Source organism: Podarcis vaucheri (genome assembly GCF_965113315.1).
Source record: "Podarcis vaucheri genome assembly, chromosome: 2".
NCBI lineage: Eukaryota > Metazoa > Chordata > Lepidosauria > Squamata > Lacertidae > Podarcis > Podarcis vaucheri.
Genome location: NC_138760.1, coordinates 80,867,613 through 80,887,533, shown reverse-complemented (window position 1 = coordinate 80,887,533; position 19,921 = coordinate 80,867,613). Strand labels below are relative to the sequence as shown.

Sequence of the window (19,921 nt, the reverse complement as noted above, 5' to 3'; positions counted from 1 at the left end):
GGAGCTATGAATAATTATTATACTTTGTTATTTAATGCTGATATTTCATAAGTTAATCAGCTGTATTTTGTATTTCATGTGCTTCTCCATTACAATCACAGTTTTAAAATACTTGACCATCATTTGATTTTTCAAGTGGCCCAAGGGAACAACTGTGTACAATGTAGTTGGACATGGGGCTTTTCGCTCTTGAAATATTTTCAAAGAGGAAGCAGTTTTGCACCAGGCACAAATTGAATAAGGTTTCGTATGTCAAAATTAAGATCTTACCTCAAGTCAGGAAGACAACAGGATGCTTTTACACACCATTGTGCTCCCATTGCTGTACTCACATAAATAACTTTCATAAATGAAATATGTGCAGCCTTGTGCAGCTGATCTTTTCAGAAGCAGCATTTATAATAGATGGGTCACTATCTCATGTATCTCACATCTGATAACATGTGTGACTGAAACATTTAAAGGATAATCTAATCAATATTCAGCAAGACACTTCAAAGTGCAGCAAAGTCCTAACTCAGAGTCTTCAGTGAATACCAAATCTGAAGCTGGCACATATTTCCAGTCAATCTGTTTGCCAATCATGAGCCACATCAGAGGGCACACAATTTAAATAAATGTTTGCTAAATGTAAAAGTGGATAGTTTTTTAGTCCTTCTGTTGTCTTGGTAGCACTCTGGGTTTTTTCTTTGGATTATCTTACCTGCTGAGTACAGGAGAAATGTGAACATTCACTGTGGGTATAATAATTCTCATATAGAAATGAGTTTTTGTTCAATATTCTAATCCACTAAAACCAATTTTTTATTTTCTAAGCATGTTGTGAAATGTGCTTCCCGATGTTGCTGGACTATAACTCCCATCATCCCTAGCCATCTACCAGGAAAGCTGAGGTTGATGGGATTTGGAATCCAACGACATCTGAGAGGGCACCAAGTTGACTACTTCTGTTTGAAACATCTCCTTCATGTTTTGCTTATAATTGAAGCTGCTGAACACAAGTTTAAGGTGCTCAGCATTCTTAGTGGCCCATTTAACTTTATGTTTGTGTGTGTGTGTGTGTGTGTGTGTGTGTGTGTGTGTAGATGATAGATAGATAGATAGATAGATAGATAGATAGATAGATAGATAGATGATAGATAGATGATAGATAGATAGATATAGATAGATGATAGATAGATAGATATAGATAGATGAAAGATACAGTCTTTACTGTAAGTCCCTTAAATATGACTGCTGTCTTATAGATTGAATGACAGATGGCACTTAACATTGACTTCTCCATCATAACAGGCATTCATGTTCTGGGTAGTCGATAACTTCCTTATGAAGAAAGGGAAAACAAAAGCTAAACTTGAAGAAAAAGAAGCTGGGCAGGATTCAAGGAATGGAAGCAAAGTTCGATACAGGAGAGCAGCCTCACACGAAGAGTCTGAGTCAGAGGCAAGTTCTGCATTTGCTATTACTATAGATTGCAATAAACAAATGGGAAGGGAGTGATGGCGCAACCTTATGTAACTTTAGTTTTTGCTTTTATTCCAATAATGGTACTGTATCTACTCCTTTTTGCTGTGTTGATAAAGGGCAAGGTTAACAGTTACTTAAAGACCCAAGTGAGTCATACATACTACTTGTTTAGCTTACAACACTTCCCTCTCCCCCTTTTAAAAGTGTGTTTGCATTTGAAGATACTTTTGGGTGTGAGGGAAAACAAATACAAGTTGTGTCTAATTGCATGTCAAAATTTTGCCTATAGATCCTAATTTCAGCAGATGATGAAATGGAAGAATCAGATGTTGAAGAGGATCTTCGGAGACTGACTAACTTAAAGTCTGTAAAGAAAAAGAAGCATCGATTTGGTCTGCCTGTATGACAGATTCTGTGGCCTGCACATTTGCAGGTTTTGTGACAGATGCTTCTATGGACAGTGGATTTTTCACTTGGCAACACTATGCTTATTGCCTGGAAACTGACTCAGAAGAAACAGAACATGGATAGTGGGGAAAGCTACCTGTTCAGTTGCACTATGGAAACACTGACCAAATATGCAAGAGTACCTTTTCATCATGGGTGGAAAAATTCTTGTTACCAAGGCAATTTGTACGCGACCCTTTGGAAAAAGGCGCCATAGAGCACCATTGTTTCTGCTATGGTTCCTGAACGATATTATGAGAGAGACGTCGGATTAACAACATTTGAATCAGTATGTTTTATTACTAAAAAAAAAAAAAAAGGCTTTTGCAACATATTCCTAGGACAGAATAGTTTTGCAGTTACAAATCGTAACTTAATATTCTTATGTAACTTTACTTCTTAAGGGTACTTTTGGCTGTAAAAGTTGCCCCACCCCCCTACCCCAAAGCTCCTCTAACCTATTTGAACTTTTATATTTAAGTTATATTTTCATACTGGGATATTTAAGGATTGTGTTTGTCAAAGAATATTATGTTGTTACTTTCTGTGTGTGGTGAAAAGGTCAAAAACTTGCAGCAAAAAAATGTTTTTCATTGTGTCTGTCAAATCAAGGAGAGTCATGTGACAAAGGGAAATGGTGGCCAAGTGGCTACTAGTTACACATGGCCTCGAATGGGAGCTCTGCGCAAGCCTGGCTAAACCAAAACACAGTGAAAGGCAGCAAGTAGTTGGCAGATTAAATCCCTAGTCACTTCTGTGACCTGAAGACCATTTGGTGTATACATGGTCCTGTGCACTTTAGCATAAAAGCAACAATAATTGGCAATTCTATTTGTCACTGAACATTTTAGAGACTTCAGTAATGTTGGTTTCTTAAGTGCTTGCAAGTCTTCTGAGCCCATATCTCAACTATTCCAAATCTGAAGCAACATTCCTTTTCTATATATATGATATTACAATCTTTCCTTGAAACGATAACAGTTGGGCCTTCGTGTGATCGACAGCTATGAATAGTGATGTAACAGGATTTGTAATTCTGTTCTTCCTTAGAGCATTTCTTACTGCTACAAAGAGTGCTGATCACTTTTAGCAGTAACTCATTCCTCAATTTCCTAAGAACAAAATAAAGCCAGAGGTAACAGCACCTAATGCATATACTCACCCATTAACATCATGGTAGTTGCTGCTTTTGTTGTTCTGCTATCCTATGGTAACTCAGAATATCTCTCTTGTCAATGGAATACTTGCCTACCTGATTTGGTGCCCACAACTTATTTTGATGCTAGTTACTATTTGGCAGTTTTCCATGCTCATTTAAATCTTTGATACAACAAAACAGCAAAAGTGTTTTCAGAATAAGAAGGGGGGGGTGCAAATCTGTAATTTATGGTATCTGAATATCAGACTATATTTCAAGCCTTACAACACTTTCAACGACAGGAGCTCGGACTTTTCAGATATATATTTTTACAGTTTTTATATGTGTAGTCTGTCTTAAATGCGGTCGGCTACACAGGCAGCTGGTGTTGGGGGATATCACTGGACTTTGGGGGGTACAATGCAAGGCTCCATTGTTGCTTTTTGCTAGCTTAACGGCGGTAGTTCTGAGGGGAGTGACATTTGCCTCACTTGCCATGCTGCCCATAAGAAGCATCTTAATGGGCGATGCGTTTCGGAAGGACATAATGAATGGTGGGGGTTGTTTCTTTTGCACAGCATCATATCTGCAATACTTTGTTACATGTTGGTGTTCAGGCTGAAAACAAAGGGAAATGATGCTTATCTCAATATAAAGTTAAGCGAAGCCTCTATTAGGAGGCGGGGAAATGCCTGTTCTGTCAAGAATCACACCTGAAGGCAGGTTCCATCACACCTTTGTGAGATTCTTGGGGACAAATTAGATGTTTATGGGAGGCCTTCTCCCCAATACATCCACATCCTTATCCTCAGTAAGATTTATATGCAAATAACATGTATGGGCTTCCTCTGGATTGGGGCCACAGCAGAGGGGAAAGGATTAAAGCACCTCTCCTCTCCCTCATGCTTGGGTCCCCGTGCCGATGGGGTAGTCCATACCTGTAATCTATTTTTAAAAGTTCATTCAGGGACTCAAAATTGTGTGGATGGCATCTCATTTCTGCAGAATGGCAGATACGGATATGAATTGTCAATTTAACTTACTTTACCTGAGGTAGTGAAACAAACCGAGATGAAACCGTAGGCCATTTATTTATTTTTCAGTTTAATAATACCTAGCTGACTAAATCCAAAAGCTTAACTTTATTCATTTCTTCCTGTGGCTTCAGTTACGTGAAATGTCTGTTTTAAACAGTGTTGGGATGGGGAATTGTAAAAAATGAACCCAAAGCCTTAATTGTGTTAAATATTCCAACTTGGAGGAGACCTCAGATTTACCATTTTATTGAATAGCATGAGGCATTGGAGAGCAGCTTAATTCAAAAACCTAAAGAATAAAGGGTACTCTGTTCAGCTTTTTTGCTGCATTGTTGTATTTCATGGTGCTTTTTGTGTCTTGCAGCTTGACATGCTGAAGCAGTACTGGCCAAAGATGGGTTTAAAATGCTCAGATGTCAATATGTGTGCATGGACCACATTTAAGAACAATAAAAATTGCCTTTGTGGGTCGCATCTAGATCTATGTTTCCCACAGCAGTCAGATTCCTCTAGGCCAGCCTTTCTCAACTTTGGCTCCCCATTTCTTGTTGGACTACAACTCCCATAATCCCTCACCACAGGCCCTGCTGGCTAGGGATGCTGGGAGTTGTAGTCCAACAATGTCTGAGGACCCAAGGTTGAGAAAGGCTGCTCTAGCTGTTACGCGGGACATCAAATTAATGGCCTTCTGCTGTCAAGTCCCCAGTAGCTGGTATTTAGAGGTACACACTGCTTCTATACAGAGGTCCCGCATGGTTGTCACAGCTGTTAGATCAGTTGTCTGTAAACATCCATAAAGCTGTCAAAGCTAGTGGTCATTGCGACATCACATCAGAGTTAACATGTGAAGAAGTTGGAGAATGGCTTGAATTTTGCTCTAAGCTCTTCTGTAAAACAAACTAATTACTTTTGGAAAGGTGCAATAGAATAAAGGAACAATAATTTTGAATGGGGGCAGGGGCAGGGGCAGGATACAGCCTAGCTGAAATTGGCTATGTTTTGTTCTTTACAGTGCTGCATTTTTGCTTGCCCTTAAATTGATTTTGGGTGTATTGGCTTGCTCTTCAGTGAGTTGTGGCAGTTTGAAGAGGGCAGAGGAAGTAGGCAAAACCTAAGTGGAACTCTGAAGGTCAATTTGTAAAGATCTTGTCACAAAAAAGTGTACTTCAGTCTGTGCTTGAGAAACCTGATTCTAATGTGACTAATGTGGTCCAGTTCTTTCTACTCTTAAAACAAAAATAGTACCGTGTGCTGAATTCAATGGAGAGACTATCAGTTTCCCCTTGCCAAATGGATGAGATCCAAAAATGAAACAGACCGTGATTTGCCTCATTGACTGTGCATGATATCATGTGCCCGACATAATTATTTGGGACATCCTGTGGTGGTTATGTAGTCATCATTTTCTGTTTTTAAACATATTAGTGTCTCCCATACGATCTTTAAATGAAATGCTGTGTGTTAATGTTGCTGGAAAAAAAATGTGTTACAAGCTTCTCTTCAGGGAAAAGACCTCATACTCGTTGATTTGTGAACCGAACTACAGCAATGCAAAGTGTTCCAAAGGCATTCCCCTCACAAGCATGTGCTTGGTTTCCAGCTATGCCTTGCTGGAAGGAAAGCGGTGGGAGGAGGGCTGTTCAGCCTTAACATTTCCTATTTTGAAATCTGGGCATCTTCGCCCCTGTGCATGGCTAATTGCAGTTTGCAGCATCCGTACAAAAGCAGTGTGGTGGTGAACACAACAAAACCAGCCACATCGGCCAATAGGAAACTTGCAATACATCAAAACTTTTGTAAAAGTTTCCGGTTAAATGACAGGAAATTACTATGGTTTTACAAAGCAAATGTGTTTTTGTTTTTTTAAGGGATACTCTTTGCAATTAGGATTTTTGGGTGCATCTGGGATTCGAAATAAAAAGTAGGTCCCTTGAAGTTAAAAATGCAAGTCAAGATGTCCTCCGGATCATGTTTAACTTATGGTGTTTCATTAAAATGGAAAGAATGTTATGTACCTAAATCATGGTTTACAATAAAGTTTTGACTTAATAAAAAAATGTCCCAGCTTTCTTCACTTCATTACCTGCATATTGGATTTATTTAATATACAGTTAACTGGCGGTAGCAGATACTGCAAAGGGGTTGGATCTGGTTACCCAATGGTCATTTCTTAACTATTTTATTGAAGATGGCCCCACATGAAGAGCACCGAGGGAGTCCAATTTAAATTGACTCAGTGCATGAGTTATGCCTGAGACCTGGTTCCCTTTCTCCAGGTAGGGTTGCTGCAGTCAGCAAAGCAGTTGAATCTGGCAAAGGCGTTTCCAGCCACTGAGACCATGGGTGTACACAGAGATGGAGCCAGTTGTAGGATAACCCCCAAAGCTGTACTTGGTACTTCAGGAAAGGTATAACATCATCTAAGACAGGTTGAATATCTCCATCCAGAATTAGAGTTCCTAATCAACAGCTTGTCTTGTTTGCCTTCATCCATATCCCCTTCCCCTCAGCTGTAAGGCCTACTTCTTTGTTTTGGAATTTAGCTGGAGAGAGTAGTGGAAATTGATATTAAAATGACCGAGAAGATTGACTTTTTGCTGAGGAGAATTAGCAACTGGGAAGTTCAAGCACCTCATTTTCCCCACTTAAATTTTCTCCACAGTGAGTGTCCCTACCCCAACAGTGGAGGAAAGACTCCTTTTAACCCTCATTACAACTAGTTCTGCCCTACTAGCTTTCCATGAGATTTATGTATGTATGCCTAATACTGCAGCCTAAATTAAGCATCTGCAACACAAAGCACTGCCCTTTAAGGCTATAAATAGAGGCTCAGAGGGTTCCCTTAGAGCAACTACTTGTTCAAGCAGAAAGGACAAGACTTCCACATAGTTCTGCTGGCCCAGCTGTCTTTTCTTGTCACTTGTGTGGTTCTTCTCGCTTCAGCCACGCAGCTCAGTAAATGCTGTGAACCTCAGTCACCGCTAAGAATAAACCTCTCAACATCAAGGCTGTGTCAACCTCAAACACTCCAGGAACTAGATTGGGAAGATGACCCAGTAGACTGACCTCACACAAGAGTCTATAAAAGTTAGAGAAAGCCGACTACTTCAGCCTTTGGATTTTAAACAAGGAGACTACTGGTACTCTTAGTGCGAGTGCTGCAGCGATGTCACAGGTATAAATAGCTTTTATTTTTTCCTTTGTTTTTCTAGCATTAATATTGGTTAGCATTGTGCTTATCTGCAGCTCTGTCAATGCTATAGCTGCAAACTGAATTGGCAAAGGTGGTGCTGCACAGCTTTGGGATCTGGGGTTCAGCAATTAACTATTCTAGCAAGTTTTGGGGACTAAGAAAAATGTGTTTTTAGCTTTCTCCTGCTATCCTGCTTTCCCCCTTCCAGTATCAGTGAATACATTTAAGGTCTAGTGTTTTAATACATGCTAATGTTTTTATAGAATTCTTGAATCTTAGGGTTATGTGCGTGTTCAGCTTTGCTTGAGCAATGATAGCTCAATCTTTATGAAATAACATTCTGCTAACTTCTGACAACAGAATAAAGTTTGCTGTTGAGGCAAATGTTTTACAATACTTGAGTTAACCGTTGGTTGGACAATTTGTAAAGCTGAACTTTTCTTCCTGTCCACCTTTCAAGATGAGGTGGGCGATTTTTTGCAGGGGAACATTATGCTAACAAGGGCTCAGAGTGTAGAGCTGCCTTGTATGTCGGATTGCCATGTGTTCTATTTTTCCAGGACGCATCCCCTTTTTCAAGAGTAGAATTTGAGACTAATTGCACTTACTTGCTTTGATTGGCAGTCATAGCATCCTCTTTTTTGCTCTTCAAAATATGGCAAGATAGGGCGTTTTCATCATGCAAACCATGCTTTCCTAATGGAACCAATTATGTCAGGGCTAGGACAAAAGGGAATTTTGGAGCAGATTAGGCACACAGGCAGCAACTATTCAGAAGCTGTTTTAGGAGGCTGTGCCTAGGAATTTTGTTCTGCTTAGTGTCTGTTCAAAGTAAATATTCACTGAAGGAATACTAGAGATGTTCTAAACAAGCACTCATTTCCCTGCCACAGTTTCAGATAAATGGTAGGATAGATTGTTGGTATGGCAAGCACAGGAATGGTTACAGGCTGAAAGCTTTGCCCATGACTAAATTTGTCACTTCATTAACACTGGAAATAATGTGTTCACTGGCAGGAATTGTATTATGGTCTTGATGCCAGCAGAGCTGCTGATCACTCTGGTCTGTAGTGCTTGTTGAATGCTTTTCTATCATGGGGGAGAAGAGGTAGGGCTAGGTCTGCAAGTTCCCTGATCTCATGGGGGCTGCTTTTAACCCATTTGGTTGTTTATAACTTGGTGAGTTGCTCCTGTGGAATGGTTGTTCCAGCATGACACAACCAGGTGTTGGCTGATCTGCAGAAAAGTACTTCAGTTATAGGCATTATAAATCTGTGGGGATGTGGTGGCGCTGTGGTCTAAACCACTGAGCCTCTTGGGCTTGCCGATCGGAAGGTTGGCAGTTTGAATCCCCGCAACAGGGTGAGCTCCCATTGCTGTGTCCCAACTCCTGCCAACCTAGCAGTTTGAAAGCACACCAGTGCAAGTAGATAAATAGGTATCGCTGCAGTGGGAAGGTAAACTGCGTTTCTGTGCACTCTGGTTTCCATCATGGTGTTCTGTTGTGCCAGAAGTGCTTTAGTCATGCTGGCCACATGACCCGGAAAGCTGTCTGTGGACAAACGCCGGCTCCCTCTGCCTGAAAGCGAGATGAGCGCCACAACGCCATGGGTCATTTACTTTTACCTTTACCTTTTATAAATATGTGGTAGCGAAAACAGCAAAGAGTTTCATGGCCTCTATAAAATACACACTTTTTATTATTATGCATGCAGTGGCGTTGTCCTGCGTGTGGGCATCGCACCTCCTTCCCTAATCCAGGCAGAAGCTTCCTGGGCTTTGGAAAGGAGGAGCCAGACTTTAATATTCTGATTTACCAGGAACATTTAGGAGACTAGCCAACCCCCCTAGTTCATTGATTGCACACTATTGGATGCATGCATTTGTTAACTATCGAGGATCCCACTTCATGCGCCTGGTGAAGTGGACTCTAGGGCAATTCCAGGCTGTCACTATTTTGGGGGTTCAGCCACATACTGGCAAATTCACTTTCCGCAATTATTGGTAGGTCTTCTGCCACAATCTCACTTCCCTGAAAGAGCAAGCTTTTGCAATAAGAAAGGTAGTTGGAAAATGCCCAGAGAACTGTGAGAAAACACTTGTTTTGATACAGCATTGTCTAACCTCCCCACAACCACATCAGAATAACTGCTCGTTAAACAGCCAACATTGTCTAACCTTTCTGCAAACAGATCAGGATGAATACTCAGTAAACTGACCATCTGAAAGCACCCCTAGTCCACAGAAGCTTATACAATGATTTATTCATCTTTAAGGTGCCACAAGACTCTACAGTAATGGTCGGTCACACCGAGTGCTTTGAAAATAGACACCATTTGGCAACTTTAAAGGGCAGACTAGACCTGAGTCAGAGCACTGGTTCATCGAGCTCAGTACACTTTCTACACTGGCCAGCAGTGGTTGTCTGGCAATGAAAATTCCCAGCCCCACCTGCAGATACTGGGACTTGAACCTGGGACCTTCTGCATGCAAAGCAAATGCTCTACCATTGAGCTACAGCCATAATGTGAAATAGGCTGCTCCCCATTCTGGGCCAGATTCAACTAAACAGACACACTTGCAGAATCCATGAACTGGGTCTTGCTAGTGCAACAAGGCTTCTTCTTCTCCTCCCCCTATGAGCCCCCACCAATTGGCTTGCATGTGGGTCAGGAGATCCCCTAGAACAGCATGTGGGAGAGGAAAGGGGAAATAATTCTCTTAGCCTAAGCATTTCTGCTTGCCAGATGGAACTATCCTACTAGCGTGACAACATATTCCTCCCCAAGTGTTCAGGCCTTCAATAGGTCCTCCTGGTTCAGGGGAACACAAAATATTTGAATGCCGTCACTGTCTGCCCATTGCTGCTGGACAGTTTTTGAAAAGCAAGCTTTTAAAAGTCAGCCTTTAATTTGTTCTTTGCCTGGCACTGTTCTTTGCTTCCCTAGGGGTCTGAGTTCTATTTTTTTTTTATTTGGTTCCCACAGTAAACTGGAAGCAAGCTATTCCCACGCATTCTTTAAATATGCAGACATCTCCATTGTTACAAATCTTTTGCTTTGCTGTATTTAAATGGCATTATTGTGTAAGCCAATTAATTTGAGGGTTTTTGTGCCCATACCAATTTATGTCTACTCTGTACCAAGATGAACCTGCCATCCTTATTGTTGATTTAGCAAAAAGAGTACCTCCCACTTATCATGGGCAAAGAGAAATGATTTTGCATTCGAGAAAATCTCAAAGTGGATATGTTCAGGACTACCAAGTTAAGCAAAACCAAAAATAGAATTTACTTCCCAAAAATGTGCACACAAAGTGGTGGCATCTTTCTTCTGTTTCCAAAGCAATTACACTAGAAAGCTGAACTGGGGCAAGTTAAAATGCATCAAGTTTATTTTTATATTAGGTGCTTCCCAGTGTGTAGAACACAGTGTCTAATCTGGACACGAATCCTTAAGGACAGGACATGGGCAACAGCTACTCTTGTGCATTGACATCACCTTCTCCTCATTACACAACACTATCAATTGACATAGTCCCCCAAATTTACATAAAGTTCCTTGCCCAATGAGCTTAAATCTATTATTATTATTATTAGTGCTAGTATTCATTTCATTTCTATACCACTTTATATGGGGGAGGGAATCTCAAAGTGGTTTACAACCTACATTAAAACATCAAATAAATCAAGAATAAAACATTACTGAATAATGTATACGGTATACATCCAAAGCAACATAACTAACAGGAAACTAAAATGTTATCTTAAAGATTTCTAAATAAAACATTACAAAGGTGGTCAACTACAGAATGTACATTTAATGCACATTTAATGCAAAAAAAAAAAAAGTTAAGCATTTCATGTGGTTACCTGAAGGAATGTGGCCAGGCGATAGGATGGAGTAGCTTAAAATGAATAAGGCAGCAAGTTACCTCTGTAGCAGTTATGCTGCTCCATCTTTTTATACAAATGTATTCCTTTTTAGCCAGCTCCTGTGAAGAAGAAGCGCCCTCCAGTAAAGGAAGAAGATCTCAAAGGGGCTAGAGGGAAGCTCTCTGGCAACCAGGAAATCAAATCCAAAACCTACCAAGTCATGAAGCAATGTGGTGAGTGTCTACTGCAATCCTTTCTGCGATATAATGTAACCTTGAGCTGAGAGCTGGAAGAATGGATGCTTGAATAGTCCTTTAAACAGCAGATTACTCAACATCCAACGCTAAGTAGATACTAGGGGCACATGTTTCCAACTGCATGTGAATCAAAGTTCTGCTTACAAGGCCGTTGCTGCAATACAAATGTTTTCATGTTGGTGACGCACCTTTTAAACATGCATCATTTTGCAATACAGTAATTCAGTTTTACTAGCAAACAGGAGGTTAAGCTAACCCCTTTCCAGCCCTGGGAGGAGAGCGGGGAGCGTTCGCACGACACACCTACACACTGCAGCTGACACACTCACGTGTCACAACACACAGTTTGGAAACCTAGGCTGTATCCCATTGGTAATGAAACATAAACCATGAACAGCTGCCCCTTTTATGCAACAGTGTCTTGCGGTTACAAAAGCATTTTTCTCTCTCTCTCCGTTTTCTCCAGAACATGTGCCAACTGAGTATAGGCCTTCTCTTTCCCCATTAAAAGAAACATCCCCTACCCCACACAAGGTCTTTCTTTCCTAGCAGATACAGCCATGACAGCAAGATTCTCCCCTCCCTGATAGGTTTTATACTGTGATCATAATGCTGTTTGCAGGATCACGCTACTTTTGCCATAACACTATGCTCCCAGGGCACACACACCCCCAAAAAAATACAGCTGGCCATCTGCATTAAATACTAAATGGTAAATATTCCAGCCTTATCTTCTCAGGGGAAGCTTTTCAAGATGGAGAGGATAGGTCCTTCTGTAGATAAATGTATTGCATTTTTTAAAAAGTGCATCTGCCAATGAGGTCCAAGTATCCAGCATTTCTGTGCACACTGACCCCCTGGGTGTGTGACATTATGTATATTTCAGGGAACCTTTTCACAGCTGCTGTTGAGTGTGAAGCATTCTTGCTGTGGTATTAATTGTCTCCGGTTCTTTTTCCAGAGCAAGCTGGCTCTGCAGCGCCATCCATATTCAGCCGAGACCGCACAGGGGGGGAAACGGCATTTGATAAACCCAAAGAAGAGCCTCCGAAGAGTGTCTTTGGCTGACTGCCAGTTTCAAGATCTGCAGCAAATATAAATGGAATACTAAACCCCTTATTTTGCTTTCACATGCACCAGTCTTATTTCTTGCGCTGTTAATTCCTTTAATTCCTAATTAACAAGAAGAGAACTTGTCTTGAAAGAAAGGCACTTATTTTTATATGGGGGGGGGCTTGTTTGCTTTTTGACCTTTCTTAGCTGCATAGTGGATGATTCGAGTAGAGCAGTAGTTATTGGGCACAGGCTGGTATTATAATGACCAATTTTGTTACAAACATACATGGATCTCTTCTATTTTATGTTCCAGAACAGTGTCTCAGTTCCAAATGTGGTTATAATTCTGAGCTGTAAAACCAATAAAGCATGGCGTTTCTGGTTTTGGCTAAGTACCTTTTTTCCCTTACAGAAAAACAACTTCCTCCCACAAATAACTGGAGGAATTTGTGTTTTCACCCATTGGTGCCCAGCATGAAAATTACCTTAATTCTAGGTGGAAGCTCTATAGTCTATCTGCCCCAGACTTGGCTTTTGGACAGAGACTTCCACTTAGACCCCTCTAACACAGTACCCTGATATCGCACCTGCTTTAGGTTGGGATGATGTACCAATTCACCCCAAACCCTTTAATGGGTTACCATCCCACCCAATGCTTTATCCGACTGCACCAAGTGGCAAGAGCACAGCCAACTTTTATTCCCAGGCAGTGGACCGGAATGAAGACTTCCTGACTCTGCTCCATCATCTAGACTCCAGCTCCTTGCCTGCTCCTGGTTGGGCAGTTCAATTTGTGTGTGTGTTGGAAAGCTATCCTGCCATCCAAAGCAGGCAGCTGGAAGAGGTCCCAATGGTCAGCTGTGAAGAGGCGACTCTTACCCCTCTCCTCAGGGGTGGAGGGAAAGACTGTGATGGGCCGCAACCACTGTCCTCCCCCAGCAGGGTAAGCAGCCATTCCCAGTTAACACTAACAGGCAGACTACTCCTGGCTGTTGTTCTCTTCCTTTCAAGATGGTGTCACTTCCAGTGAGGTGAGGAGGTAGGGATAATGCCTCCCTTTTCCTGAAGGACATAATCCCTCAGTTGTCTCCATGGAACATGGTCACCTCTCCATGGAGCCTGGTAATGCAAATTGGCCAGCTACTTAGCTGGGCCAGCCAGGGCCATCATAGTACAAGGAGGCTGGTTTCCTCTTGTATAGGCCCCAATTTTGTAGACGGTTGAGACTCCCAGGCACAATGAACCCGTCAGTTCTATAACAATAGAAGAATATTTGATGAACTACATAGTGGCACTTACAATTCAGAATGTTGTATGCTGCAAAGCAATTCAGTTGAACAATTATCCTAACATTACTGTTTGTTGAGCACTTAACCTTCCTGTGGCTTTTTTATGATTTCCCTTGCCTCCTTGCAATTCAACACCAACTCCTAAGCCATTTTGAAGGATCTCCTGACCCTCCATTGCAGACCAGGGTGGGGTGGGGGCTGCAGGAGAAACTGTGTATTGGAGGGTGTATTGGAGAGTCTTCCATCAGTAGAGGGACGCTAACTGCATATAATCCACTGCTTTAAAATGCAAGGGGTGAAAAAAGAGCATGGGACCACAAAGGTATGATGCTGTCATGTTATTGACTTGTCATGTTACTGAACTCAGCAATATTACTGAACTTGTCATGTTGCTGAACTCCGGAGTTAGGTAATGCTATAATCAGAAATTGAGTAAGTTACACAGGCACTCCAGTGGCCACCTAAGCCTCCCTCCAAAAATTAATATTTCCCAATCAAGAGATTGTGGCTTCCAATAGATATTGGCCTTTAAATCAACATTTAAGAAAGTATTGCATGCTGCTACAACCTCCCACGCTTGTCAAGGGTCGCTACAGTTTGAAATATGATGAAACAGAGGACAAACATCCCTTTACAATTTTAATAGTTATCACTGAAATGAAATGTAATAGTTACACTTAATACAAAAGATGGACATTTTTACTGCTTTAAATGCTGTTCTTCAAGGAGTTATATCCAGTGACCAGCAGTTGACATTGGCTCCCTGTTCAATCCTGTAATCTTTCTTGTTTTGCCTTTAAAATGAAAGAAAAAAGATCAATGAGTTCCCATTGAAAGTAAAAGCCCCCTTGAAAGTCATATGGTCTTCTCAGTTACTCCCCTGCAAATGATTTTTGTTTTAATGTAACTGTATTTACAGATTTCCCCCCAATTTTTGCTAGCAAAAACCTTTCCTTTGCAAATGGGAAGAGCTAGGAATGAAAGGATCTGCCAGTTTCACTTATCTCCGTTTCTCATTTTTTTCCATCTTAAATTCAGCCCTCCACATTTGTGCAGCAATTCACAGTATAAAAATGAAAAATCCTCATGAAGATTCATCAACATTCAATGCAAATTTCTCCTAATAAACACATTTTGGGATGTGTTTCTTACACATTTTTGAAAGCAATTTCCTCTAATATAATGCATTCTGTATGTCATTTTCACTAACATTTGTATGCACATTCCCCCCTAATATATGCATTTTTGTAAATATTGGTTGCTTGGAGAACTGTATAGCAAAATTCATTTGCCCAGGCAGGCGCATTATGTGACCCATGAGAGCAGCAAAACAAGAAGACTGCACAATGGTGATGGGATAAAATCAGGCCAAATCTTTCTTGACAGCAGCAGGCAGGGTAAGGGTTGGCATGACATTGGGTCCAAGGACTCAATAAGCCCTCCCCATTGATGTTAACCCCCCGCTCCTTCACAAAGTGTAACTTTTTTTTGTTGGCAAAGACTGGGGGAACTGGCCGAGGAAAGCTAGTATCAAGGGAGAGGTTAATGAATGTGCTGAAGACCTGAAAGGCATGGCGATGTCTCAAAATTTTTGAGTGGGGGGAAAATTGCATTTCAAGCATAAAATATATTTTTTAACGTTCATAGAAAAGATGTGGATTATTCCTTGAGGGTCCTAAAGGGCCACAAATACTTTGCTGATATGAAAATTCATAGCAACACTGTTCTGAGCTGCGTTTGCAGAGAAACACTTCCAATTTACTATATTTTATTACCACTTTAATCATTCTTCATGTAAAATACTGGGCCCTCCCAAACTGAAGAACAGTGTAGGGTATGTAGTGAGAAATGCCCGGTCTATGGACGTCAGGCCTCCTTATTTGACCTGCCAGGCCATTTTAGGCAAGCCATACCTACCTTCCCGACCCATGATGTTATATAAAATCTGGCTCAGCTGAAAGTGTGTTTGCAGATATATCTCCAAAATAACTTTCAAAGCACTGCCCAAAACAAGGTCTACAATGAGTGTTTTTCTGTGCCTTTTACCTTGTGAAACTATATGATTGTCCTCGTACAGTCAGTGTCTTCTTTCTATTGCTGTGTATCTGAAGACTTTCATTAGAGTAAAACTGACCTGGGGAACACAAAGAAAAACACAGGAAAATAACTGCAGTTTTCAAAGCTATGCTGGAGCAGCTGCAACACATGTCCCCCCCACTGCCGAAAAAGGCTAATTCCTGCTTCATTTTAGGATACATTTGACTACTGTCTAGTCTAGTATTTATCTTGATGGAAGTATTTGGGGGGGGGGCAGCTCACCATGGCCTTTGACAGGCCTATAGCAAACAAAATGGATAGACAGCAGTACACTTGCGCCTACTATGAATAATAATCAATAATTAAACATGAGAAGGCAGTTTTACTCATAAAACAACAAGCTCAGTGTTTATCCGAGTTTTCTCTAGACATTTATTCAACACGTGTCCATTTTTCTGAGGTGGAGCTGCCTTGTACGTGAGGAACGGTGAGCCCCAGGGAGGAGGCAGCCATGGCCAAGAGCCTGACATGGGCTCCCTCTCCAAAGATAGGAGTAAGAACATCAGGTTGGGCCTGGAAACTGAGGAAGATCTTTGGTGGCTCTCCTGACAATCATGTCAGCCGCACCACCCCAATTCTCACAAGTATTGGTGTAGTGATGGAGAGATTGGGCTGTGAACCAGACAGTTGCCAGTTAAACATAACTTAAGGTGTCATGAACTGACTAGGTGACTTAGGAAAGCCACTAAATCAGGGCTCCCCTTCTCATCCCCACCCCATCTGAAATGTAGAGACAATCATGCTCATTTCTTTTTAGTGTTGTTCCAAGGATATAAGGTATACAGTGTTAAGTTATAGTGCTATATCAAAACCAAGCTTACTGGTAAATAGCATGAGGATTGCTACTTCATTGCAAAATCTGAATACATACCAAAAAGTCCAGCAATGTTGTTAGAAAAAAGTTCACTATTCTTGAAGTGCAATCCAAGGAAATTAAGAGGGTTGTTCATATAGTAAACTTGTATTGTGATACCGTCTGGTCCTGATAGTGAAAGACTCCTTTCCTTTTCAATAAGAAAGCTCAACCTAGGAAGGAAGTGATGCTGTTATTTCTAAATATATACATGTTGAAATAAATCAATAAATATTAATATATAGAAATATATACATTATTACTATAGTATGTCAAATGTTTGTAGAGTTGTATCACTACAGTGTTACCACAAGCTTGGCTGGGCTTGTGGTGGCCGAAATCCGAGGTGAGGGAGACTGGGGTGGGCCAAGCCTAGCCTGCGCTGGGAGGGACGGCGGCTTTTACTTTTACCTCATCCGAGGCGCCGTTCTCATTTATCTCTCCCCCCTCCCCCCCCCAGTGCGGCAGTTTATTAGTATTTTGTGAAGTAGCAAACAAGAAAACTGAACATCACAAGAAATCAAACAAGGTTATACTCAACATAGACAATTTTCTCCACATTGTGAGGTATTTCCCCCTTCTTCATGAAGCTGAAAAGACCAGGGGAAGACTCTTTGGTAATCTTGCATCACTTGCTACAACGAGCAGTGAAGAATATGGAGCCGGATATTGACCATCTCATTAGCCAAAAGCAGGCCCATACTTCCCACTGAAATACTTACAAGTTTATGTTGATTAAAATCATTTTTCCTTTTAAATATTGTATTGTTTTTCCTTTTTTTGAGCACCACAAATAAAATATGTGCAGTGTGCATAGGAATTTGTTCATATTTTTTTCAAACTATAGACTGGCCCCCAACAGTGTCTAAGGGACAGTGAACTGGCCCCCTGTTTAAAAAGTTTGAGGACCCTGTCCCAGGCAGTAGCAGCAGCAACAGTCCTTATGAGGCCTGTCAGGCCCTGCCCTAGGGCAGATGGTGAGTGTCAGGAACAGGGCCCTTAGGTGCTCACAGCAGGGGAGTCCTCCTGGACCTGCTGAGTTAATTTCATTATTTTCTGGCCAACTAACTGCTTCTCGCCAGTCTGAGCTAAAATATATTATGAAGCTTCTACCTCAATTCATAGGAAATTAAAATGCTTTGTTGAAAGAGAAAACCAATATTTTTTAAAGTCCCAAGGTAAGGGAATCTACTGAATTTCACATTAATGCTGTTATTTGGATGCATGAACAGTTCGGCTTGTGCTTTGAAAAATTATGTAAGCTTAGGAGTTCAAGAATGTAAAAGTAGCATTAGGTATAGCCTCAAAGTCAAACCAACCAACACTGAAAAGAAACTGAAAATATCAAATTTTACCCTCTAGTTGTTAAAGATGCATTCTTTGTCCATGGGAAAGAGTTCACATTGCCCTGATCATTCAGTATAATTTCTCCCATTGACACGTTGATTTGTACATTGGGTGTCTGATAGACTACATTGAACTCCACAAACTTTCTGTTTTCTCCAAGCTTACCAGTCACTTGGATCCCTGAAAATATAATAGTCAAAATAAATATGAGGATCATATACAAGTGTCAGGGGTTCAGGAGCAGAGGCGAGGGCAAGGGAGGAAACAGAGAGCGAGGGGGAGGAGACAGAAGAAAGGATGAGTGATGACGACGACCCGAGATCTCTGAGTCTTTCCAGTGAATCAGAAGATTCACAAAAAGGAGCACCAGTGGCCAGGGCAAGGGGGGAGACTAGGGGGACACCCCAGGAAGATAGAGCCAGAGGGGACTCAGAGGGGAGCAGTTGGAAATCGGGACCAGCGTCACCGCCAGAAAGTAGGAAAGAGGAAGAGCGCCAGGGATCAAGCGCTGGCAGCTCGCAACAGGAGGGAGGGCACGAGTCAGGAGTGGCCACACCTTCATCGGGGAGCGAAGTGACGGTTAGACGGAAAGTGGAAGGTTGGGCGCGCGCGCCAAGTTCAAATGCACAGGAAGGTGGCGCAGTAGGCAGCCCGGAAAGGGAGCCAGGTCCTAAAGCCCGGCGCAAGGAGACAGGAGAGTCAGGGGGGTCAGCGTCAGAAGAATCCCGGAAGGAAGAGACCCAGGGGGGCAGAGGGACCCAGAGGAGAACTGTCAGGCGGAAAAGGTGGAGCAGGGCTAGGATATTAAGTTGGTGCGCAAGGGGCGGAGACTCAGACGGAGCTTCGCCGATCTAAGCATAAGACGTAGGGTTGCACGCAGCAGCTCGAGAATGGAGACTGTAACTCAATAAAGACTTTTATTTAACGATCGCTGGCTAGCGTGATCCTCTGTGGGCTAGGATCTGGAAGTAACCCTGACAGTAAGCTCCGTCACATCAAATTGTGGGCATCCACGGCCTCGCGGAGAGGAGAGAAAGCGGGTGCCTACAAGAGAGCTCACGAACGGCAGACAATATGACGGCCGAACAGCAAATAACGGAACTCAGAGAAGCAGTTTCACGACTGAATGCCGAGGCGCTGGCGTCCAGGAAGAGAGAGGAGGAAGCAGCTGCCGCCTACAGGGATCTCCAGGTCAGGTTGGACGTGCTTACGAAGCAAGGGCAACAGACACCCAAATCAGAGGGGATTGGGTTGGGGAGACGCACAGGCGGTCTGGTCTCTCACTTCGATGGGAATTTGCAACAGTACCCCAACTTTAGAGCAGACGTAATGTGTGCACTGCAACTACTGCACAAAGACTTTAGAGATGAACAAGAGAAAGTGGGGTTCATCATGTCCCATTTGCATGGAGACGCAAAAGCATGGCTGCGCAATTTGTGGAGAGATAAGGATCCTGCGCTCCAAAATGCGGACGCCTTTATTAAAGCGATGGATGGCTGTTTTTTATCAAGCATTGACGTGGATCTTGCCCGAAAGGAGGTGCATGGACTAAGGCAAGGGAGGGCCAGCGTAAGGCAGTATCATGCCCGCTTTTTCGCTTTGGTCAGTGCCCTGGAATGGGACAGAGATTCGGCTCCTGTCAGAGACCTTTTTTGGGAGGGCTTGCACAACTCGGTTAAAGATGAGATTGCGAGGGGGGAGAGACCCCGGACCACGCAGGAGATCGTTCAGAGGGCGCTGGCGGTGGGGGTGTGGCTGGAAGAACGTCCGTGGAGCAGGGACGAAGGGCGCAGCGGGCGCGAACCAGCCAGGGGCTCCTCCTTCCTTCCCAGAGAAGCAGCGCGTGCGCAATCCACGCCTCCAACA

At 42.3% G+C, this 19,921-nt stretch overlaps 3 protein-coding genes and 1 long non-coding RNA gene across 5 annotated transcripts in view; 2 read left to right on the top strand and 2 right to left on the bottom strand.

Moving 5' to 3' along the window:
• Positions 1-6,146, top strand: part of LOC309526055 (store-operated calcium entry regulator STIMATE-like) — a 34,038-nt gene extending 27,892 nt beyond the window's left edge. For both annotated transcript variants that reach the window (XM_082211991.1, XM_082211990.1), the window contains 2 exons: positions 1,294-1,443; positions 1,757-6,146. In XM_082211991.1, coding sequence (XP_082068117.1) covers positions 1,294-1,443; positions 1,757-1,873 — 267 coding nt within the window. In that variant the 3' untranslated portion in view covers positions 1,874-6,146. The remainder of the gene's footprint in view (positions 1-1,293; positions 1,444-1,756) is intronic.
• An 834-nt stretch (positions 6,147-6,980) lies between these two features.
• MUSTN1 (musculoskeletal, embryonic nuclear protein 1) lies at positions 6,981-12,854 on the top strand. Its single transcript, XM_082212012.1, has 3 exons — positions 6,981-7,264; positions 11,269-11,389; positions 12,375-12,854. The coding sequence occupies exons 1-3, from the start codon at positions 7,256-7,258 to the stop codon at positions 12,479-12,481; spliced, it is 237 nt and encodes a 78-aa protein (XP_082068138.1). The 5' UTR covers positions 6,981-7,255; the 3' UTR covers positions 12,482-12,854.
• LOC309526097 overlaps positions 12,640-19,921 on the bottom strand; it is a 33,061-nt gene continuing 25,779 nt past the window's right edge. The window contains exon 2 of the long non-coding RNA XR_014216662.1: positions 12,640-14,326. This is a non-coding gene — a long non-coding RNA (uncharacterized lncRNA). The remainder of the gene's footprint in view (positions 14,327-19,921) is intronic.
• LOC309527493 (inter-alpha-trypsin inhibitor heavy chain H4-like) overlaps positions 14,385-19,921 on the bottom strand; it is a 29,678-nt gene continuing 24,141 nt past the window's right edge. The window contains exons 19-22 of the mRNA XM_082214321.1: positions 18,064-18,235; positions 16,727-16,881; positions 15,805-15,892; positions 14,385-14,552 (exon numbers count right to left, since the gene is read on the bottom strand). Of these exons, the coding sequence (XP_082070447.1) occupies positions 14,480-14,552; positions 15,805-15,892; positions 16,727-16,881; positions 18,064-18,235 (488 nt within the window). The 3' untranslated portion in view covers positions 14,385-14,479. The remainder of the gene's footprint in view (positions 14,553-15,804; positions 15,893-16,726; positions 16,882-18,063; positions 18,236-19,921) is intronic.